The sequence below is a fragment of the Gymnoscopelus braueri genome, assembly GCF_963280865.1.
Source record: "Gymnoscopelus braueri genome assembly, chromosome: 18".
NCBI lineage: Eukaryota > Metazoa > Chordata > Actinopteri > Myctophiformes > Myctophidae > Gymnoscopelus > Gymnoscopelus braueri.
In genome coordinates this window covers 23,036,104-23,060,996 of record NC_137618.1, presented here as the reverse complement: position 1 = coordinate 23,060,996, position 24,893 = coordinate 23,036,104, and the positions used below count along the sequence as shown (strand labels likewise).

Below are 24,893 nucleotides of genomic sequence, written 5' to 3'. Positions count from 1 at the left end.
GTGTGAGTGTGTTTTTGTTTAGGTCTGTCAGGATTCGAGTTCCTTTAACATGTACCTGGAATGTTCAATCCAGATAGAAGTCGAAATACTAAACATGTGTCTCTGTGGCCTTGAGACTTCACAGGGCTCCGGCTGCGGAGCTCGGTTTTGTAAACACAGTTTCCTCTAGTGGCTCTCTGTTTGGACAGGAAACAAGGAAGCTGATCAAACACTGGACGCAGAAGGCCACGGCTGCACTGAGCCGGAATGGAGTGGTGGGTCTTTCAAAGGGCCCTAAATGGAGTGAAATGTGAAAAATAACACGTCGCTTTTGCTGTTCAGCTCCACCGATTTTCAACCCTGGCAGTTCTGTTTGTCGTTGCTACAGTACGTGTGCAATATGCTGGTGGGCATCTAAAAAAATAACTCATACGGTGCAGAGATCCTTATCCGTGGCTTTTTTTCTTATTCTTTTTTTCGTATACTGTTTTTAAATCAGAGCAGTACACATACAGAATGTAACATTTGGCATGATTAGTGCCTGCCTGGCTGCCGGCCTGTATACTACAGATTTATGATGTGGTCTTGATGACATCGTAGATTAGAGGAACAGGGAGTAGGTGATAGGAACCATTAGGTGGATGGATTCAAGGGTGGATGTGACGGAGAGTAAAGAGAGTGCCTTGCAGAAAGTAGGAAAGATGAAGGGGGAAGAAAGAGGAAATGAACAAGAGCGGCACAGAGGAAGGTAAGTGTCATATTGTGTGTCTAAGAGGGGACGTATCTCGAGGGAGATGTTAAAGCATTATTTAGGTGGGTTAATAAGTTGAGTGACTATGCTCCCCTCTTGTGACAAATTTACTGAACTGCAGATAACACACCACCCTCCCTGGGGGACATTTCTTATAACCTACACTCCCTACAGGGAGACAAAATAAATATGATGTCTATGCAATCATGGATGAATATGACAGTTCAGCAACACATTCTATGAAGCCCATGTCTATAATGTATTATAAATATACTTATATAATGCATTATAATCTGTGTATAACACTGCATAATTATAGTTATAAGCCCTCATGAATACTCCTAATGCTTAATAATCATAATCATAACACTAAATAAATGGACCCCAGGAAGACTAGCGACCACTTTGCGGAAGCTATTGGGGATCCAAATAAAGAATAACACATTATAAAGCATTTTATTATGACTTATAAGGAGTTGTAAGAACTCCAAAGTACTCATAATGCTTTATCACAATAATTATTTTAACGCATTATAGAACATTTTATAATGACTTATGATATCAAGTATCATAATACTTCATGATTGCCAGACTTTTCTTTTGGATCATAGTGTATTATAAATCTCATACTTGTAAAACATCATGATAAATTAAAATATATAATGCATTACAATCACAGTTTTAATGGATTATAGTGTGATTATAAGTCACTATAAGTAGTCATACATTGGGTTATTTAAGTAAAGCGAAAACCAGAGTAAATCTAAAGAACACACAAAATGTTTGTCTCTACATCCAGGAATGTTATTACTTAAAATATATTATAAGCAGATTATAATGCAATATTGTTTATTCATTATAGACATGGGCTTCACAGAAAGTGTTACTAAAAGAAAAAAAATACATATTGATAGTATTTCAATAACCAGTTGTATTTAAACAAGATTGTTTGTTATTTACAATGTAGAATTCCACATGAATGCAAAAAAAGTGTTATCATGTATTATGTGTGTGACATCTGGACATAATATGGCTGTATTTTTGGTATTTTAAGTGTCTGCATACATGTATGTACGTATGTGTGTAGTGTACGTACATTATGTAATATGTATGTCGGTATTATGTTTTTGTGTATTCATTTATTTGTGAGAAGAGAATGATAGGAAAACCTTTTTGTCTACCATGTCATTTTAATTACTGAAAGTCTTTATTACAGACAATGTTCAAGTTACAACACAGAAAGAAAAAGAAGAAAATAGTCTGAAAAATAAGTCCTGAAAAAAATAAGACCTGACTACAAAGGAGAATCATATTCTATCATTTTAATATGCATCACACAATTCCTTTAAAATTCTCTCCACAGGATAAAAATCTTAATTGACACTCCTTTTTAACTGAAAATTACATATAATAACTGAAATGAAGGCCTGCCAGGTTACTGCAATACGAACCTTCTTTATGTCTGCTTAATAAAGTGGCAGGTGCTCTTACTTTAATCGGCAGGGTCTAGTAAGTAGCATCAGACAACATCTTTGAGATCAGATGAGTTGAGATTCCCTGGATCTTGAGGTCGTCCTTCAGTATGACGCCTCCAGGGAACTGTGTGCAGATCCCTGGAGGCGTCATTGGAGATCTGCAGAAGTGGAGTGCTGATCTCAGTAGACTGCATGTCGCTGGCTACACGCAACAGGCAGCTGAGGACCATGTCTTTGGCCAGTCCTGCCTCCAGGTTCCCTTCCCGGCTCAGCTGTAAAGTGATCTGGTCCAGGCTGGTCAGGACCAGCTCTGAGCCCAGCAGGGGGCAAGCGGGGCCTGGATCAGAGCCAGAACCACTACCCACCTCCCTGGCCATGTTCTCCAGCATGTACTGTCTGTAAAGGTCCAAGAGTTTGTGCTCCAGATAGCGGTTGAGCAGGGAGTTGGAGAAGGGCCCTTCACACCCCTGAAACAAAAAGCTACGGTCTCGGCCACTCCCGGTCCTCCGACGGGTTGAGCCTCTTCTTAGTGGACACAGAGGCCTACCCTGAGAGATCTGTTCTGGGGGAGAATCCTCCACCGCTAAGGGGACATCACAAGAATGCAGAAAGGGACCAGCAGGCTGGCTTTCAGAGCAGAGCAAGAGCTCACCATTGTTGGCAGAAAGAGGCAGCACCTGGTCACCTCCAATGTGGAGGTCGCTGTAGTTTTGACAGATGCTCTGGCAGAAGGAGGGCACCAGGAAGGGGACATCACCACTGGAGCAAGCCTGGCCAGGGATCTCCATCTCCAGAGAGATCTGTCTGCCCTGCAGGGCTCTCTGTAGATCCTGGGCCTGCAATGGCAAAATATGCGACTCAGTTGTGGTTCTTCCCTCGGAGTGCCAGTGGTTGTGGGATACACCTGGGAGATCTTTATTGCCTGTCTGCTCAGAAGTGTGGTGGATGACTTGAGAGTGACAGATGGAGGCTGGCATTAGGGAGGCCGTGGCTCTTTGTATCCCACTGATAGCACTCTGGGGATGTCCATCGTGAGGGAGGGGGTCCACTTCCTCCAGTCCACCGTAGGTCATGCTCCACAGTCTACTCTCACAAAGCATGGCTGAAACAGGGAACAGATACTGAGCATTGCATTTGCTTCTACTGATCTCACAAGCTGTGAAGTGAACCATTGAAACTACCCTGTCCTGTTCATCAACACATTTCACATTAGTAGCTATTTGCAGCAGCTTGTAACTTTTACTATTGTTCTAAACCAGTGGTTCTCAAAGTGGGGTCCGGAGACCCCAATGGTCCTTGAGGGGGTTCCAGAGAGTCTCCATAAATTAGTTAATATAGCGTCAAAATCAGTTTAACCACTTTAACGATACTGTAAATTGGCTATTTGAAAATAGCTGATCTACAAGCTCACAACACGTCGTGATGCGAGGCCTTGTGAGCTTGTAGATAGGTTATTTTAAAAAGAAACTTGTGAAAATTTGAAACATTTTAACAACACAAATCTTGTATGAGAGAGGGGGTCCCTGGCACACAATATCCGATGGGGGGGTCTGCTGCAAATACATGTTATTTTGGGGGTCCTTGACATGAAAAAGTTTGAGAACCACTGTTCTAAACAGCAAACTACTCAGGGTTAGCTTAACTCTGACAGTTTAAAATGTGAAATTATGCGGGTCCATCTTTATACTTACTAATGTATAAATATTTTCACCAAAGTATATCTTTCCTTACCTTGGAACCCCACCACTATCCAGAGTGCCAGATGTCTTCTCACAATTTCAGCTCAAAGGAGGAAAGTTGTTGTATAAGGTTTTCTCTCAACGATATCTTGATAGCTTACTCAAATATCTGGAATTAGAGAGTATTCAACTCAGTTTTATATCAACCAAAGAGGAAGTGAGAACGCCCCCCCCCCATGCAAATTCAAGGCTGCAGCTGAAATAATCAGCTTATGATTTTATTTCTGCACTTTATTAAAATATTTCAGAGGGTTTGGTTCGTCCTGAATACACAGGCGCCCATATGTAAAACTCTATTTAAGTCCTTCTGGTTTTCCCTAGACTATCATTTTCAACCTTCTAGTTTTAACATAAAACTATAAGTTTTGTTTCTCTGCTACAGGGACAGGTGTGTGGTTTAAAAAGCAGAAAAGAAACTTAGATTTAAACGGAGAGGAACTGCATCACAATTCACAACTCTGCAGGTGGTTTCTTGTCTTTTTTCGTTTTCAGGTTTGACAGATCAAGAAAAGAAAGTCATGCATTTTCTGTTCAACAGAGTTCAAAGCTATTATTGTGAGTGCAGCAGCCACTTGAACATTTTTATCATCTGCTGGTTGGCAGAATAATTGCTGTCTTGCGCTCTCCTGTCAACCTGTTTACATCGCTGGTGCCAAAACAGTCACTTTATGCTTGCTCAGGGTCTTATGTAATTACAACTTAACATTTCCTCTTTGAAATTGTACTCTTGGTCACAGCTGATGACATGAGGGCAAGCAGCCTGCTTTCACCTCAAACCTGAAATGCCTAGTATTTTAATTTTCTTGAAGGATTCACTTGTCACTTTTGTTGAGCTCATATTTAGTCTATAGGCCCCATCTTTTTTCCATAAGCAGCTATACAGAAACTGCTTTTGTGTGTGTGTGTGTGTGTGTGTGTGTGTGTGTGTGTGTGTGTGTGTGTGTGTGTGTGTGTGTGTGTGTGTGTGTGTGTGTGTGTGTGTGTGTGTGTGTGTGCGTGTGCGTGTGTGTAAATTAGTTGTCTGTGATGGACATTTATGGAAACTTTGTTGGGCCTAGGATATCCCATGTCTGGAATGTTTCCGTGTTGCTACAGTGTTTGTCCTCAGGTTTGCTCCCTCGATTAAGGCTCTTTCAGCGTTCCGTGGCTCCAGGTGGGCTTGTCCAACAATAGAATGAAACATTAGACGTTTCATTATTAATTAAGTGTGTAAACTTAGCTCCATATTACGAATAGGCCAGCCTTATACTATCTGTTCATCACTCCTTACCCTCCTTCGAAACCGCCATAAAAGAGCTCCTGTCTGCATTTTGTGAAGAGTACTAGAAACTGTTAATAAAGTATTCACTCAATCAATCAATCATTTGCTATATTGAGTAGCCTGTGTGGGCCTATGATATGATACTGTAGTTTATTACAAATTAGGACGGCCATCCGCGTGTTAAGAAATTGCGTTGGCCAACAGCTCTACATTCGTATCACGTCGTCGAGCTCCACTGACAATAAGTAGTAGCTGAGAGTTTGATAGATTGCGGTGGACATTTCGGACGAAGATAAAAGTATCCAGACGCCAGTCAGGATATCGGACACCGGAGTCTGCTCAATAGTAATGACAGTAGAATGGGTAGTGTTACCAACCCGTTGCTATGGTGCAACCCCCTTCAACCCCAAATAACCTACCGCTTCAGAACAGGTTAGACATTTGTGTCAATCCGGCTATTGCTTTTCTGCCACTAGGCCTAAGTATACAGTTTGAGACGCATGCCAGTTTCAGTACCATGGACAGCGGCGCTCTACATCGAGGGACTGTGGTAAAGTTTGACAGGATATTACTTATTTTGGGAACCAGACACAGCCCCGAATAGGCTATGGATAGAGGCATCGTTTGGACCACGAAATATAAGGACACGTCTGTAATTCTGAGAGGATTCGTATAGAGGAATGTTCAGGAAGATTAATAATGCGTTTCGTCCGAAACATCAAGGACACGGAGCCGGAGAGGGAGGCTTCCGATCAGAGGAAGACTACCACAGCGCCTGCACGGTCAGGCTGGTGCGCAGCACCTCCATGCTGGTAGTGGGGCAGAAAACACAAGCAACAGAGGGTTCAACTTTAAAGAGGAGTAAAAGTTCAGTGAGTATCGAGTCAACCTTGTACTATTACCAGAGACAAGAAGATCGGATATGGCTCTACTCGCAGCATCAGAACTGCTTAGAGTATTTGGAAGAACTTGTAGCTTTGAGACGGCAGTACACAAAGAGTGTCAATAATCTACAAAGTAAGGAGACCAAAGCTGCAATTTCCGTCAAGAAGAAAGCCGCACCCCCGCCACCCAAAAAGGACGCACAGGTAGGCCAGTAGCCTCAGTGGAAACATTTATCAAAGGTCTTACTTAAGTAGTATTGATACTGCAACGTAGACATACTCTGTTACAGGTAAAAAGTCCAGAATTCAAAATGTATAAAATATATAAAAATCTTTTGAAAATAGCAGATCTACAAGCTCACGATGTGTTGCATCGGGATGCATTGTGAGCTTGTAGGTCGGCTATTTTCAAATGACCGAAATGTATATAGGGCTGAAGTGGGTAATGTATGTTTTGTAATAATAATCAAAATCTACAAAGTAACTAAAGTTTTCAAATAATTATAGTGGAGTAAAAGTATAATATGTGCCTCTGAGATGTAGTGGAGTAGAAGTTAAAGTACTGAAAATTTAAAATACTCCAGTAAAGTAAAAAATACCTCATAATTGTACTTAAGTATAGTACTTTACTTGAGTAAATGTACTTAATTACTTTACACCACTGAGTAGCCTGCTACAGCACTTTATTATGTGAATTGAATAACATATCTCACCTATCCTATAGTCTGGGCCTATTAAAGGTGCCCTTCACCCATTTTCATCCTTATCTTCACATAACTGGTCCTCACTATAATGCTCATTTCTGTCTACTCACTCTGTCTCAGAGGAGGGGCTGTGGACAGTTCAGAAATCTGCCTAGTGCCTACCAGTGACATCATCGGTAGGCAGGTTTTGTCATTTCAAACCAGATTTAACTTCTATTTCAGCATACATGTAGGCCCAGGAATTGAAAGGCTGTCATTTCTATTAGCTGGGAATGTCCTTTGATGATGTCATTGGTAGGCCATTGTCTAAAATATCTATAGTCTACCTATGAGATGCAGAGTGAGTAGATGGAAATGTTACCATCATATAATGAGCATTAGTGAGGACCAATTATATGAAGATAAACAAAAGAGTGATGTTGTCCTTTGAAGAAACAGATATAAAATAGCTCTAAGCACAACCTTGTATGATTTGTAAAACCAGAGATCAAGAGCCAAACCCTCCGCTCCTCCAATTCCCAATGAGGAGGACACTTTAGAGTTTCTTGATGCAGTCATCGCAGGCTGCGACCCTGAACCTACGCGCAAACCTCACATTGATGACGGACACGCAGACGTAGACTTCATTGGTGAGTTTAACGTATGTCCAATTGGATAACCGCATGTCAAATGTGTCACTTGATATGTTGTTTTGCTGTTTTAGTTGACCCCCATTTCTGTACCCCACAATCTCTTAGTGGCCACAAGCTCCAGCGAGCATGACCTACACTCCAACTGGGTCTTAAGGGTTCCTCGGGTCACAGATCAATCCAAACAGAACACGCAGGCGTGTGCCAAGGACAATCTACCGAAGAAGAAACATTCAGTTGGGTCCACAAGTAGCCGACTACGGCTCCAGAGGAACCCGATACACCTGCCCAAAGTAGTGGAGAGTGCATTCCAGACTCTGCGCTTCAAGCCCAAATTAAAGAAGAAACATAGTAAACTTGGTCAAGACATTTAAGTCCCACCACCAACATCATGAAGCCTTTGTCATCCTATTGTTTTTTAACAGGTAACAAATTGCTTGTTGGAACGGTTATTTGATTCCAAGATCGCAAGACGATCCCTGTCCTCCGTTAAGAATAGGCTACTATCCTGTGTATTATTTAACAGGGCCTTTTTTATTGTCTTGACAAGAAATGCAGCTGTTGTGCTGGAAAGCACCGGAAGAGTGGGGTTTTAAGAACAAGTGACTCACCGCCATGACAGCTGTCATGACAGTTGTAATACTGATCTCTCAATGTGCTAAATGACTTTAGTGCAAATTTAGCATAGGCTACATGTTATCTTTTGTCATTTACAACTATTATTGCAAAAGATGCTCATATAGGCAATTACTTTTTTCTAAATTAAAACTAAGGACTGGTGTTGACTGAACTGGCAGCTCCAGGCAGCTAAAACAGGCCATCAATGTCCAAAAATGCAAAATACAAGTAATCTAAAACTTTGCACCAAGATTCTGCAGAATAACATGCCATTATTAATTTACCTTACAAGGGTGTACATTAGTTAGCATCTTTACTTTTACCAATTAATGCATCTCATTCAAACTGATTGAAGATTAAAAGAATACAATAAATAAAGTTTAATTTCTTTATTACAAAATACATATACGCCCCCACACAAGGTCTACAAAACAGACTCTATACATAACGCTCATTTCTTTTCAGCTTTGACCTTGGGGCTGAAGAAGGATGACATAGACTTCATGCCAGTCTTGTCCACCTTCGCCAGACTTTTCTGAGCTGCAGTCATCTTCTTGGGCGGCTGGAAACGAGAAAGAAAAAAAAATCAATACCATAGCTGAACAACCTTGTGCAGAGACAGTGGAGAATTTATTACATATCATGAACTTCATTTCAAACTGAGCAAAAGGAAGTTTTCACAAGGTGAATCCCTTTTTGACCCATGTGTATTTTGAAGTCTCTACAGACAAGTCTGAAACAGCATTCCGCAAACTAGAACTTCACCAACAACTAATGAAAAATTAATAAACAAGCCAAAGATGGAACAAATCACAACTTAAGCAGCAGATGACAGAAACAAGAAAGCATATGTTCAATGCTGCTCAAAGCCACAGATTTTTCAAATCATTCCCTCCTGCACATACTGTACAAGGAAGGCCCCTTTTTTGCACACTCACTTTCCGACCAAAATCTGAACTGTTGAATTTGGTGTAGTCCTCCGCAGCCTCTACAAGGAAGGCCCCTTTTTTGCACACTCACTTTCCGACCAAAATCTGAACTGTTGAATTTGGTGTAGTCCTCCGCAGCCTCCACTGGGTTGTCTGAAAGTTTCCGCTTCTGCCAGAGAAAGTAAGACATGTTCTTTCCATAACTTAAAGAGCATCCACAATCTCAATGGAGAAACTAACAGGAAAAAGAATTGCAATGCAAAAGTACCCATCTAACTGACAATGTTAAAGAAAACAATGAGAGTGTGAATGAGGAGGCTGGCTAAATTTCATCTGAACATCATAATCAAAACCATGTTAACTTAGAGAATGAATGCATTCTATTCCCCCAATAAACACACTTTTCTCAATTACAGTGAAGCTTAATTTATACTTCACTGCATGAAGTGTCACTCGCTGAAAACGGCAGATTTTCAGCGAGCGCACCAATGTGTGACTTAAGTATAAAAGAAGAGAGGGAAGTGAAACAGTGGTGAAGAAAGCAGAAAGTGCACATGCATGATTTAAAAGAAGTTTGCCAAATAGAGAAATATACCTTGGTAGGAGGCTCTATCTTTGGACTTGTGAGTGCTGGTAACCTTTAGTTGGGAATAAAATGAGAGGCATACATTACTTTTTTCCATCCCTTTTCCCGAAATAACATTGGATGATATAAAGTGTTTATTGTTGGTCAACATACTGCAAGTGTTTGAGGAGGGCTTTACTCAGGTCTTCACTGATGTACTCGGATATCAGGCCATGGGCATAGCGCAGATAATCCTCTGTATCAAAATGGGAAAATAGCATGAAGGTAACTTACAAACTGCACTCTGTTAATAATATCCAACATGACATCTGCCATAGAACTTGGTTGAATTTTATGAAAATGTACCTGAAAAAGAGGGAATTATTTGTGAATGTTGCACTACAGTACACAATACCTATAGTGCCATCCACTGGTCAATGTCGTATTTGCAGAATAAAAAAAACATTTAAAAAAACTGGAAAGGGAGCCCGAGCCCCATCCAGTGAAGTTCATAAGTTTCTTAATAACCACATGAACCCCACCGATTCTGGGTATGTCATGATAGGTGAACATCAGGTGAACATCCGGCAAACATTCGCAGAAAATTGGCAAACATTCTGCAAATATCTATAAACATGTTATTTCATAAGATGATGAATTTATTTTTGAGAACTATCTTGCATAGTGACACGAGAAGCAGCCAAGACAAGCAACCAGGAGTTACCATCCTGGGCCTCTTCCTTCACTCTGATGTATGTTGTGGACTTCACTCCCTCTCCCACAGAGATGTTACTCTTTCTGAGGGCTTTCACTGTCCTCTCCACCTGGAGAAAGAATAAGCTCAAATGACGGATTTGTACGGTTTTAACCCACATGTTTCTCAGGTCACCTTAGATGACAAATGTGACAGAACAGCTTACTATAGGTTTCATATTTTGAATCAATATGTGAATTGTGAGGCTGATTTAGGCTGAATATGTTTTCCTGTACATGTTAAAAACTAGGGTAAAACCACACTGTGATTGATGTACAGTAAACTAAATAATGCAGCAGCAATATAATTAATAATGGGTGTTAGATTTACATGTGCCAATGTTACACACATTGACAGTAGTCAACAGTATTGTACCCGTCTGTAGTTTTTAACCTGTACAGGGAAAAAAACGTCAAAATCAGCCAAGGGTTCCATGCCCCTTTAGTTATGTTGATAATGGTAATGAGCCCTTACCTTTTTCTTTAACCAGTCCAGTGTCTTCTCCTGGCTGTATCGGTGAAACTTCGAGCCTCCCACATCTGAATGTAAAAACATGAACATTTAAGTACAGCAAGGAACAGCATGTCCTTCTAGTTCATGATAGCTGCAATATATAATAATATTATAATACCTGACCTTTCTCCTCAGCAATGTGGTCCAGCGAGGCTGGACTGTGTGTGCAGTTGAGCAGCCTGGAGCAAGCAGGGAATTCCTCATCCATTACCACCTGGTCCATAGGCTGGAATCTCCCCTAGTGAAGAGCAGTAAAGAAAGCAAGTTTCATATCAAGGAACTAGGTGTTACTGTGTTAGTGAGGAGTCCCGGTCAATAGAACTCCTGGTTTGTTTGAGGCTGTAAACAATGTAATTGCCAGCACCGCTGTAATTAACCACATGAACCGTAGTGACCATATTCTGGGCATTTAATAAATCGTCTCTGTGCAAAACTGTAGTCACAGGTTTCCAGAAGGGGATACGTTTCATTTTCTCATTGCTTATTTTATTGGCTCTGCAGCAGGTTTGAATGGGAAACACACATTAAAGTGTCATTTGTGTTTCATGTGACGGTATGCCACCTAATGGAAACCTGGGACTACAGTTATGCGCAACATTCTGCAAAAATAGACTTAACAGAAATAGCTGATCTACAAGCTCACAATGCGTTGTGTTGCGACACGTTGTGAGTGTGTAGATTGCATCTTTTTGGTGAAGAGATTGGTGTAGAGGGAAATAAGGAGGGGGTCAAGTATAGACCCCCTGAAGTATATAGTGATATTGGTAACATTGCTAGAAACAAATCAGCTGGAACAGAGTAATAAGTGGATCACCTATGACTTACCTCATTACCAGCTTTCATCAAATAGGGTAAAATAAGATATATGGGGTCCACTGGGGTAACATAGAGAAGTCTTCCATCTGTTCCAATAAAAATAAAAAGGGGGGATGATAAGAAAACGTTATATTACTGAATACCAACTAGTTGCAGCTTGTTGTGTGTATGCAACACAGAATTCACAATATATCGGCTGCTGATATTTTATTCTCCAATCATTTTATTATTATTATCGATAATGGAATTTTATTTAATAATTACAACCGTTATTATGGCGGTTTATTAGCAGTGGTTTGGCAGGTTATGTAAACAAGTGTGAACAGCTTTAGTAGTGCGCACTGCTCCTGCTTTGGCCTGACTCAATGAAAATATGATATAGTAGTCTGCCTACTGTACATCACCCAACACATGTGTAAAATGAGGCATTGCAGCTCAGTATGATTTGGTAGGTTATGTCATGTCTATGGAAAATGATAGATCTTTACAGTTTTAGCCTTCCTTACCCTCATTACACAAAAAAGTGGATTATAGTGTGAACTTATTCTGACATGCAAAGAGGTCAAAATGATTGGTTATCGTATCATAATTGGCCAAAACAAGCATGCCATTATCAACCATGTTTGTACTGTATATATACCTGGTCTGCTGCACTGAGTCCACATTGGCAGGCTTTTCCAACAGTTTAGGTTATATGTTGCATAACAGACCAGTAATTTTACTTATGTTCTTTATAATTATCAGACTTTTACATCACTTTCATTTCTGTGATAGGAGAGAGGAATCATGTCATTTAACATTCATGAGACAAACCTCTCTGTACAGTCTGCCCAATAAACCATGAGTGGAACTCTTCTTGAAAAGCTTTGACTTCATACAGCTGCACATCACCACTACTGAACAGGTACAGAGACGCTGCATCTGGAATGGTAGAGAAGCAGATGAACATCACCACTACTGAATACTGACTATAGAGACGCATCTTGAAGAGATGCCAAAGCGACATTTTCATTGTCACATTTGCAGAAGTGGTTCATCAGATAGTACAACTTCACTTCCAACTACTGACAAGCAATTAAATGTAGCTGCACAGCTCTGTGTGTGTGTGTGTGTGTGTGTGTGTGTGTGTGTGTGTGTGTGTGTGTGTGTGTGTGTGTGTGTGTGTGTGTGTGTGTGTGTGTGTGACACACACACACACACAGAGATTGCAGCAGCTGTGTTCCGTGAGCTTGGATTAATTTAGCACGTCATTCAAACCATATGAAAATTTGCTTTCGGTCGACAGCCTTCAAAATAGAAACTAGTAACTGGGGGGGGGGGGGTTCAAGTCCAGCATGGACCAGTGTGTAGAGATGGTAGTAAGAGTGATGTCAGTTCACCTACTGGCCACTGCCAAGGTGCCCTTGAGCAAAGCAATAAACTCCTAAATTGTACTATGTGCAGCCCTTCACACCACCATCTCTCCATATTTGCATGTCTATAGGCCCTTGCACATGCCTGTGTTCTGGCCAATGTTTGTGTAAAAGAACTGAGTGAGAACTGAACTTCCCCACGGGGATTAATAAAAGGTTCAAATGGTACTATTTATTTTATTAATAAATATAAAATGTGTTATTTGTTATAATACAGTATCTGTTACAATATCAATGCCTAATAATTAGAGTGGCCAATTTAAAATAAAACAAATTTGTCATTTTAGGACAGTGTACAATCAATGCCATATTTAAACAACTGACGATTACAACAAAACACAAACATACATTTTAACATGGAGTGTCCTGCAATTATTTATTATCTCCACAAATCTGAACTTCACCAATACAATACAATAAATCAACACAGTAAGACACCATGACCATGCTCATCATGGTTGATGTTTAGTACTACTACTGCACATAGCATTCTGGTGTATCACCCATCTAGAGACTTCTGTAGGGCATGCTTCAGGGTCCAGCATTCACAGCCATGATATATAGTCCATGAGCTAGACAAGATTTCATTATCGAAAGAGTGGGCAAAACCATACCTATATTAAATTGTTTATAGGGTCAATATAAGTAAATAAATATATGATAACCTTTCCACAGGAGCAGCTTTTTCATATTTATCACACATGTTGTTATTTTCCCCATACGTACATGACAGGTGAAAAAATTACAACATTTAAAAAATAGTTATCATAATGAAACTTCCCCAGTTAATTACTTACATGAAGACAATGATTTATCGTATTACAAGTTTTCTGAAATTGTATATTTAAATATGCAAATATATCAGGCTTTAGGAAAATATGCCTACATTTGCATAACTTTCCAGAATCAACATTGGAACATTGGACAAAGCCAGAGTCAACATTCTTATTTCATTTTGTTAAGATGTTGGAGTCAAAGGTTTTTAACGAGGGAATATTCAATATCTGGCTCAATTTGGGGGCTCTGGCTCATGGACTAAATGCCTAATTTGCATATTTAAATACACAATTTCAGAAAACTTGTAATACGATAAATCATTGTCTTCATGTAAGTAATAAACTGGGGAAGTTTCATTATGATAACTATTTTTTAAATGTTGTCATTTTTTCACCTGTCATGTACGTATGGGGAAAATAACAAAATGTGTGAAAAATATGAAAAAGATGCTCCTGTGGAAAGGTTATCATATATTTATTTACTTATATTGACCCTATAAACAATTTAATACAGGTATGGTTTTGCCCACTCTTTCGATAATCATTGCTCAATTTTGGGGCTCTGGCTCATGGACTAATAGAAGAACAGCCTCTACCATCGCAGAGAAGAAGCTGAGCTCCATATGTCAGGTGAGGTTGGACTTCCACACACTGGCCATGGCCCATGCCATTCAGAGCCATCCATGCAAGTGCTTTCCTTACTTTAAGGTCTTGTTTTGTCAAGTTGGCCCATAAGCCCAGATATTTGAAGTCAATGACTTCTTTCAGCGCAGTGCCTCCTGTTGTTGTTAAAAGGTGGGTGGTTGGGGAGGATGATCGCCTCAGTTTTCCTGGCATTTATCCCAAGACCAACAGTTCTAATCAGTCAGGTAATCAGGTTCTAGTCAGTCCTGGCATTTTGAATAGAAAATCTCCCCCCTATTATTGTTATAACATTTTCCAGAGAGTTCTACAGTGCATCTTCGCTATGCTTGTTGTTCATCAAAAGTAACGGTACCAGTACCATTTATACTAGTGAACCTTTTATTATTATTATTATTTTGAAGTCCACCGACCGGAAGTAAAACGCTTACTTTACCTTCGTACGACTGACTGACATGCAATATTAATCCAAACAGACACAGACTGACTGTTTTTGTGTGTGTGGTGCAGCAGCTGGGTCAACAGACCTGTTGAGGGATTCCTCAGTCTCACGAAGGCTGGGTCACTGTCATCATGCTTCTGTGTGTCAAAGGCAGAATCTGTGGAAGTCACACAACAACACAGATCATTTCTAGCTAACGTGATTCATTGCAGAGGGTAAGAGGTGTCATGCTAAAAAAAAAAGTACATTCTAGATGCGGTAAAACAAAATTAATTAAATAAATAAATAAAAGAAACTCCTTGAAATCTACAAAGCAGATACTACTGGCCAGATGGAACATTACGACGATGCTGATAACCTAGCCTTAGATCAAAACTATCGTAGATGTATACAAATAAATTAAAAAAACGATAAAAAAAAATACATCTACTATAGTCTTGAGCTACGGCTACTGATGACCATACAACTTCAGAGCAACATCAGTGCTAGGTAGCTAGCTTAGCTCAACGTGCTTGGTTCGTGCAGCTCAACCTACCCGCAGCGATAACAACCCAGCTGTCATTTTGTGTATTGGGCGTGTGCTTCTTTTTGGTAGTCATTTTATTTTATGATAAAAAAAAATCCCTGAACGTGCGTATAGCTGTATGATGCTACGAACAACGAGCCCTAACAGGCGTGTGTGCAAAGTTTGGTTTTTGCAAAGACAGTCTAGAATGCCATAGGCTGGAGGGACGGTCTTGCTGCGATTCGCTAGATGGTTGTTGTTGACAACAGTAACATTGGTTATTGACAGCAGTGACATACTATTAGACAGAACAATTTGATGATATGAAGTTGATGAATACATCAGAGATTTGGAGCAGGCCGTGGAATGAAAGCAACAACAAGGTTTGTTTAATGAAACTCCAGATGTAGCCGCGTTAAGTATATGGCGTGGGGGAGCCAATCTTAACGCGACCGACCGTCCCTCCTATGGGATCTTAACTAGTCTACGCCCACGGCGCTGGGTCTGACACATGACAACACGAGATCAGAAAAGCGCGCGTCTATGGTCTCCGTTCAGTGTTCGGGTCCGTGAGGGGGTGCTACATGCACCGTGCACTCACTACTAGTGAATCTCTATTCGATTATATGGAAAGATAAATACCAAATTAGAGCTTCAAAACAATCATTTTCTTTACCTAGGCAAGCTGATGTGAGTGTTAAGTTTAACATATGACACAATTCTGTCTTTATTATTGTTCACCCTGCAACAGGTGTAGTGGAACATTCCACGGTGACGTCAAATCAAAATGCAGTTCTACAATAAACTCGCTAGAGGACGCCCGAGAACCTTGAGAAAGAAGTCTATGGGTGAGTTATTTGCTTAACTGCCGGCCCGGTAGTATGGCATGGCCCCACTAAGTTAACACTTTGTCAGTTATATATTAATACAATTCTGTCTGAATTCTTAGGGTTAGTAGCTTACTAGTGAGGCATAATTTTGCCATTTTTGCTCTCAGGTACAGTGTGGGTGATGACCAGTTGTCAATTGGCGCAATGGCACACAACAGATTGGGTGATCCATCTGTTCCTCATGGAACAAGGGCATCTCTCTCTCTCTCTCTCTCTCTCTCTCTCTCTCTCTCTCTCTCTCTCTCTCTCTCTCTCTCTCTCTCTCTCTCTCTCTCTTCACACACCATGGATGTCTCATGCAGGATATGACATTCTAGTCCCAGTTGGTTTTCTCTGACTCACTTGTTTTTTTCTCCCTGCACTGTGTGTGCATGTGTGTGTTTTTGTATCTGTTAATCCCCACCTGATGGGTTAGATGAGTCTGTGTCCCTCTGACGCTTATGAAGTTGAATATCTTGTAAATAGTCTGCATTTCTATAACACCTTTTATCTAAATGTGTGTCACATGTACCCTTTCACACACACACACACACACACACACACACACACACACACACACACACACACACACACACACACACACACACACACACACACACACACACACTATGCACCATACAAGCCAAGGCAACAACCTGCTCATCAGGAGCAGTTAACCTGGGGTTCAGTTTCTTGCTCAAGGACACTTCGACACGAAGCCAGGAAAGGAGCCAGGGATCGAACCATATAGGAACCCTGCTGCCCTTGTAAAAAGGCACAAATAGCACAGGCCATTAACAAGTCTCTAATTAGCTTGTTTTGCTAACGAACAGGGTAGGGTTTTGTGTGCAGGGTGACAGAGCTTTGAAGCAGTGCCTCTATGGGGAGTATAGTATCTCTGCATGGAGGACACACCGAGGCTTCATGTCTCTCTATATCTCTGGTTTTCACTTTGGGTGTTTTTCTTTGTGTAATTGGTATGTTTGTTATTTATATCAATCATGATTTATATTATATTTCATTTAATATTTATTCATTCATTTGACATGGAGAGGTTAAAAGGCAAGGCACAGCAATAGGAATAAATCTATTTGTGCAAAGCATGCTTTGACATCATGCACATTAAATGCTGTCCCACATTGCCCTTGAATTCATTTAGATTTCTTTTTTTTTCATTCTTTTTTTATTGTGGACCGAGAAGGGGGTGAGATATTGTCTATGAATTACTTGTTTTATGGCCCCCGGGGATGTCATACACATGAGTCTGAGGCAACCAAACAGAATTTTCCATGAAAAGCTCTCTGTCTTTTTTGGGCTGCTTGAGGGACACTCTTGTGTCTTTGACTGCCAGAGAGAACAACAGCAGTCTTTCTGATGGATTGGAACACAGGCAACCCCAGAGAGCGGTGTTCTCTGTCACCAGCACACAGACAAGAACAAAGTGGTTCTAAATTTAGGTCATGATATGGCTTTAGTAGACCCCAGACTTCGAGACCCCCTCTACCCCTGTCCCAAGCCCAACTCTTCTCTCCTCATCAATCATACAGCTACAAAGAGAATTTCAATGTAACCAAAGCTATTTTCTGTCCCTTCTCCCCCCCTTCAGGGTCTACTCCATTCCATCCTTTTTAATTCTATTTTTTAACATGATCGTTATGAATTTGAAGAAAGGAAAGAAAGACAGTTTTGAGAACATAAAAAAAAGAAAGAAAAACATTTAGGGGAAACAGAAAGCATCTACCGGCAGTAATTGCTGCAGATTTAGACCTTTGGTCACATGCTACTGGCCACATTGAACGACTCATGGTCCATGATCTCTGTGGCCTCATTAGTGGTGGTCCAATGCAGAGGGACTATTTACAGTTTATGTATTGAATCACCCCTTGGCAGTCATGTTCCCACCATGTGTGCTGTATTACCGTGGTGACTGTATATTTACTGTCCCCACCATCATCTCTAACCTCAAGACTTTTAGGGTCCTGTCTGACGACTCATGGAATAAGAGGGAGTCTAGGGTACAGAAGGTGATTTCAAGAGGATAGATGTTCAAGATCTACATTGTAACTCAGACTTAACCACTTGAACCCTAGCGCCCTCTATTCTGGGGAAAACGTGGCCAGATATAGCCAATCTCCAAGCTCACAACGCTGTGAGCTTGTAGATCTACTATTTCTGTAGAAGAGATTTGGAGCAGACCAAGTACAGAGCCAACTCAGGTTTGTTTCACTAAGTATAGACTATAGGGCTTAAGTGGTTGTAATGACCGACAACAGATCATGAGTGTATAAAGGCCAACTCTAAAATGAAGGCATGCACATCCAACCAGGCTCAAGTGCAGAAATGATAGGAGGACATTACAGAAGATGAAGTCTGCAGACTGAGAAACTCCACTGCAAAATCTGGATTTAACTCAGTGTAAAAAAATGTGCCCCTACGTTTTACTGTGTCCGTTTGGTTCAATTCATTACCCTCTACATGTGATGTCTTGAGCTTCACAGCTCGAAATGTGTGGATAATAATAAATTGAGGCGGGAGTTTTTTCTGTGTGCAGCCACAGACATAGTGTATAGAAAGGCCCACAGCTTCACTTTGGCTTGCAGCTTTATATGCTGAAATACTGACTCTTGAAAACCACATCTGTGAATCTCACATTGTTGTTCTGAAGTTACACTCTATCTGCAGCTCACAGAAAGCTATATGTACGTGCGTGCACGCACACGCACACACACACACACACACACACACACACCGACACACTGACACACACACACACACACACACACACACACACACACACACACACACACACACACACACACACACACACACACACACACACACACACACACACACACACACACACACACACACACACACACACACATACACATACAAACAGATGTGGAGAGAGAGTTCCCCTTGGCAGCTGAAGCCCTTGAGTCATCATCCGGGATTCCCTTCCTCTCACTTCCAAATATGGGTGGGAGTCTGAGGGAAGAGCGGGAAGCAGAATGCGGAAGGCAGAGTGGAACCCCTTTGTGATGTCAGAACACTGGAGCAGGGAGCCAGGGATTAAAACAGCCTCTCGCTGCCTCTGCCTGGAAAATACACGGGAGGAAAGAATTCCAGGCAGCCAGAATGCCGGGAATTCAAGAATCACTGGACTGGTATTCCCTTCTGCATGGCTGTAAAATCAGATTTTTTTGAACATATGCACACACGCACGCAAGTGTGCGCGCGCACACAGACTCACACACACACACACACACACACAGACACACACAGACTCACACATACACCGAGATTCCTCCCAGACTTCTCACTGGAGAGGTCTTTCTTCCCGTAAAGTGTTTCCCTATACCCCCCCCCCCCCACCCCCACAAGACGTTGACTCCCTGTTCCCAGCAGAAGATGCTCTGTGTGAGGGCTCTGGTTTAATGGTATTTCAGACCACCCTAAAAGGAGTTTGAGAGTGAATCAAAAGCTGTGTGTTTTGTTTATATATATATATATACACTGAACTTCTATATACATATACACATATGTACATATACATACATATAATATATATAATATGTATATAATATATATATATATATATATATATATATATATATATATATATATATATATATATACACACACACACACACAGTGTATAATATCAGTGTGGGGGATAGTTTTGAACATAGCATACTGTGCATGAGATGTGTGATGTCTGATAAGCATTCACCTAGTCAGGGGGTCGGTCTGTCTCAGAGAGTTCCATTTGACCCTATATGTCTCCTCTCTCCATTTCCCCTCCTCTCTTTTCTCTGTCCCGCCAAGTAGACGTCCCACAATGCACCATCCCCAACCCTAATTATTGTTTACCAGTATCACTCTCTTTCTCCCTCTCTCACTTCTCTGCCTCTCTCTCTCTCTCTCTCTCTCTCTCTCTCTCCCTTTCTCTCTCTCTCACACACACTCTCCGTCTCTCCCTCTCTCTCAGTGTACCAGGGACCAGAGATGATGTGGTAATTACATCTGCCGACTTCTGGTCTGCCGCAGACGGCTCTGTGAGTCTCTCTGCTCAAGAGAGAAATTAGAGACTGCTCAGAACATGTCCAGGGCTGTAATTAGAATAAGTACTCTGTGGACAAAATGTGTTTATTTGTTTATTTATGATGCCCTGGGACTCCAGGGTACTACTGTCGCCGTCTGCTCTCGAACATTATGTTGGGTCAGGTCAGGAGATGTGCACCAGCACATGTTACATACTGTACGTGTATAGGTTGTGCATTGATAGTTATGTGTCTGTTATGGCAGCACATCACACAAGTGGCAGCAGTACTCTATTCTAATGCTCTTTACAGTTTGTTAATGTTTGTTTGTTTCAATTGAAGAGGTAGAGGTTTACGTCTACAAAAGCTATAGTGGTAGTGGCAGCTGTCGCAGTCATTGCCAAATTCCAATAGTGCATATAATCGTTTTGGATTTCCAAAAGCGTAGTGAACCTAAATTGATCCGTATTAAGATATGGAGCATCTGGAAGAAGGAAGAGCATTCCATTTCCCCTGCATCCACAGTGGGATAGAAGGGAATAGTATCCCTCCATAACCCATTTTATTTTACATATGATAGATGGTAGTTGTTTTCTTTCCAACCATATACCACTTGTGTAAAAAAGAAAATACCTTGGAAAGAAGTGCTGCACTTTAAACCTTCAAAAAAGGAAACTAGAGAAAGAAAAAAGAAATACTGTGTACAAGGCAAACAGATGCTCTGCAGGATGGGACAAGGTAGCAGCAGAGAAAAGACCTTCCTGTCCAGCTATGTATTAATAAAGGCTTAGGAAATAGAAGGTCCTTGGTTCACCAACCCGGCTCGCCCAGCCTATGCTTCCAAGTGTCCCTGAGCAAAACTCTTGACCGTTTACTGCTTCCTGGGTGCTGTGTTAATCGCCCACTGCTCCTAATAGTTAGGATGGGTGAATGCAGAGGACAAATTTCACGTACTTTTGTGCAAATGTACAGTGACAAAATACCCCAAAGGTAAATTATTATTATTATCATTATTTTATGGGAACATAAATACTTTGCCCTGAGACAGTGCCCACTTCAGCTTCTTACTGCCTAGAGACTGCCAGTCTCTGTCACATGGGAGCTCTCAGAGATCAGAAGGTCTCTCTGGGCCAGAGCAAGAAGTCAGAGACTCTTCTTGTTTCAGTGGCAGACAGTAGTGCATCTTCTTCACTCTGAAGGGCTTTGGCCTCAGACACTGAACAGTAAGGGAGTATGGGGGAACTGCTGAAGGGGTGCTTCCTCTACTCCCAGATTTACAGGCTGTTCTCTGACACTGTCGACAGCTTCGGGCCATTAAAAGATTATTGGAATCTTTCATAGGCGTATAGGGATAAATTGGGAGCAAAGTCATTCCATACATTCCATATAAATCTACAAAGTGAACGATGGAGGATTGGGACACGAACAGTCCATTAAGCTGTGTGTGTGTGTGTGTGTGTGTGTGTGTGTGTGTGTGTGTGTGTGTGTGTGTGTGTGTGTGTGTGTGTGTGTGTGTGTGTGTGTGTGTGTGTGTGTGTGTGTGTGTGTGTGTGTGTGTGTGTGTAAAGTGCGTGCAAAGTGTGTAAAGTGCGTGCAAAGTGTGTCTTATGAAACATCTCCACATTATTTCATAATTTCATAACAATTATGGGAATTAAATTCCCATAATAACATAGCAATACTGCATTACCCAGAGTTGTGTCTGACATTTGCTTCAACTTATATCCAGGAGACACACTTTGGAAGATAACATCTTAGTTACTCAACCAAATCTGCTCCCGCGCCCAGCGTGTAATCCTTGCTACCAAAGAAGGAAACAGACTGATCCTAAAAGTATCTCAAGGAAAAGTGTCTGTGTGGTTTTTCAACACTCTTCAAATCAAAAGAGGGGAACCAGACACAGGAGAGACAGGATATAGACAGATAATGGATACATCATAATAATTTATAATTGTGTATCCCCTTTAGTTGTTGTTGGGTACAACAACAAGTACATTTGCACATACCTGGAATTAGTCCTGTGCATTTACCCATCCTAGCTATTAGGAGGAGTAGGCACTATTAATACAGCACCCGGGGACTGGTTGGGGATCAGTGTCTTACTCAAGGACACTTCAACACTAAGCCTGGAGGGGGGATCGATGTGTAGATGAAGGTGTTCATGTTATGGAGTCTGGAGAACAGACAGGTGAATGGATGAAGGTATTCATGTTAGATAAGTGAATGGATGAATGTGTTGCTGAAGGTTGGGGTTAGCAGAAGAACTTGGCTGTCACTGTCACAGATAGATACCTGATGCCTGAATCCATGCAGTGTAGTCTACCTCACAAGATGGATTGACCTGGCACCTTCATGAACTAGCAAGCCAGTCTTTTAGTGAAATTGTTCCTATGATGGATCTATGTGTTTGACATTTTACCACTAACTAAAATGACTCTCGTCATAGTTTCAAGTGCTCTAAAAGTCTTGACATTAGCATATTGCTGAATGCCCTCACTCCATGATGTACATAATCAATAAACACATTGGCATATTGAGCACATTTATGTCTGGTTTTGGATAAAAGGGTTTATGTCTGTGTATATTACTAAGAAGATAGAGACAAGACTATTATAGATGATGTACATCATTCATGACCAGAAAGACAAAAACCTCATTTAGGTTACGCATAAAGGTTTGGTCATTTTGTGCAATAGGTAATGACATCATCGCAAAGCCCAGTCTATGTGAAAGTCATTAAGGTCTTTCAGTCTCCACCAGTGTGCCCTTCGGACTAGCCAACAATAGTTGAACGGAGGCCTTGATCTGAATAGTCATGCTACGCTTCTGACCGGACACAGTCTCAATCTGCCTTTTGTCCTTGGCTTTTTTTTCATGGAAAAGGGTCTTGGCACAGACTGGGGCAAGTGTAATATAATCGAAAATGCAAGACCGTGAATCTGGCTGTGTGATGTCATCACTATGAGACAGTTGTGTGATATCATGATTATGAGGTAATGGCGGGAGGGGTGTATAAGTTTATGGGCTTGGCACACGCTCAGTTCACCGTCAACCGACTGCAACAGAGTACTAATGAGGATAGATGGCCTGCCTCTAGCTATCCGTGTGTGTGTGTGTGTGTTTGTGTGTGTGTGCATGCGTGCGCGTGTGCGTGCGCGCTTGTACGTGCGTGTGTGCGCATAGCGTTGATTAATTGATGGTTATTGGCTGGATGATGTAGTGAGGAGAAGGCTGATGGGGATGACCTATACGAGGGGGGTGCAGCAAAAGGAAGGAGTACACACTAGGATACATGTGAGTTTTAGGATACATGTGAGTTTTAAAGTCAACACCCATAATTGCTGACAGCGCCTCAGACGCTTGTGAGGTTTACATTAACTTGTGAGCATTAATGTGATTTATATCTCCATCATGCTATTGGCACTCCGTATTTCTTCACCGATCGTCCCATGAGGTATAGAGACTCAGAACCTGGCAACATCAGCATGCAGTTGAGTTTCAGTGTCACACCATTAGCCAGAGAGAGACAAACTGCATTTACTAATTGTGCTGTGAGAACTCGAAGAGCACGCTTGGTAGTCCATGTTATTTAAGTGAGTTAGGACACTTGTCGATACAAGTCATATACTTCAAGGGAACCAGATGGATTTTTGTGTGTGGAAATGATATGTAAGTCCAATGACTGCAAGTTCTTTTAAGATATGCCAGGAACATATCAGGAGAATCAATGGACTGGAGAGTGTTAGCCATAAAATCCTACAGTACCTATATGTCATATAAAACATCAAAAGGAAAATGGTCATATTCATGTAAAATATGTGTACATTGGCCACATTTATGTCCTAAGTGATACAGGATTTATTTTTGTCATTTTCGTATGCATTATTTCAGATAGATACAGTGAGAGAAAAAAGACAGGAAAGGCAGGAGAGAGGAGAGAGAGGGTGGGGGGGTGACATGCAATAAAGCGCCTCGGGGCCAGATTCAAACCAGGGTCAGCTGTGAGAGGGACTGTGGAGGGGGGGTAGAACCATATCTAGCCCCAATGCATATACTAAGAATGAAAAAGAGGTTTTTAAATGTGAGGTTTTTGAATATACTTTAAATTAAAATTGTAAACCTTAAAGTTAAACAGAGCAATATTTATGAAGGGTGTAAGGTGGCTAGATCACCCAAATGGGAATTGAATTTGCCTAGTTTCTGTTGTTTTAGTGACAATTTAACTTAAAATCTAACCTAACTTCTCAAATCAATGCAAACTTTGATTTAATAACTATGCAAAATTATTATCAGCACACTCAGTTGTTTGAAGGACATATTAAAATGTCTGCTCCTGTTGGTTTTGACAGAGAGCAAATGTATTAATCAGTCACACATGTTAAAGCTGTTATTTCTGACAGTATCAAATTGGCTGCCGGCTTTGACATGGCTCCATCTGAAATGGTGACCTGCCGTTTCATTGTCAATTAGAGTGAGTTAAAAGTGAAAGTGTGACCTCACCCTAGCGATCACATGTGCCAAAGTCACCCCGCAGAAATGACATCATGGATAATGATGTCATCCCAGCCAGGATTCCAGACCCTCTCC

At 41.1% G+C, this 24,893-nt stretch overlaps 3 protein-coding genes across 3 annotated transcripts; 1 reads left to right on the top strand and 2 right to left on the bottom strand.

Annotated features, from left to right (window-relative positions):
• Positions 1-2,249: 2,249 nt before the first annotated feature.
• On the bottom strand, positions 2,250-4,043 carry LOC308073277 (TLR adapter interacting with SLC15A4 on the lysosome; the record flags this gene model as incomplete). The annotated part of the gene is made up of 2 exons (XM_080412155.1): positions 3,937-4,043; positions 2,250-3,307 (listed from the first exon to the last, which is right to left on the bottom strand). Exon 2 carries the CDS (start codon positions 3,303-3,305, stop codon positions 2,250-2,252), a length of 1,056 nt encoding a protein of 351 aa, XP_080268281.1. The 5' UTR covers positions 3,306-3,307; positions 3,937-4,043.
• A 1,842-nt stretch (positions 4,044-5,885) lies between these two features.
• c9h13orf42 (chromosome 9 C13orf42 homolog) lies at positions 5,886-7,796 on the top strand (the record flags this gene model as incomplete). Its single annotated transcript, XM_080412154.1, has 3 exons — positions 5,886-6,293; positions 7,278-7,422; positions 7,531-7,796. The coding sequence occupies 3 exons, from the start codon at positions 5,886-5,888 to the stop codon at positions 7,794-7,796; spliced, it is 819 nt and encodes a 272-aa protein (XP_080268280.1).
• A 618-nt stretch (positions 7,797-8,414) lies between these two features.
• On the bottom strand, positions 8,415-15,590 carry rnaseh2b (ribonuclease H2, subunit B). Its single transcript, XM_080412776.1, has 11 exons — positions 15,425-15,590; positions 14,975-15,046; positions 12,431-12,538; positions 11,627-11,703; positions 10,925-11,039; positions 10,763-10,827; positions 10,259-10,358; positions 9,709-9,790; positions 9,565-9,607; positions 9,061-9,138; positions 8,415-8,602 (listed from the first exon to the last, which is right to left on the bottom strand). The coding sequence occupies exons 1-11, from the start codon at positions 15,486-15,488 to the stop codon at positions 8,492-8,494; spliced, it is 915 nt and encodes a 304-aa protein (XP_080268902.1). The 5' UTR covers positions 15,489-15,590; the 3' UTR covers positions 8,415-8,491.
• Between the last annotated feature and the right edge of the window lie 9,303 nt (positions 15,591-24,893).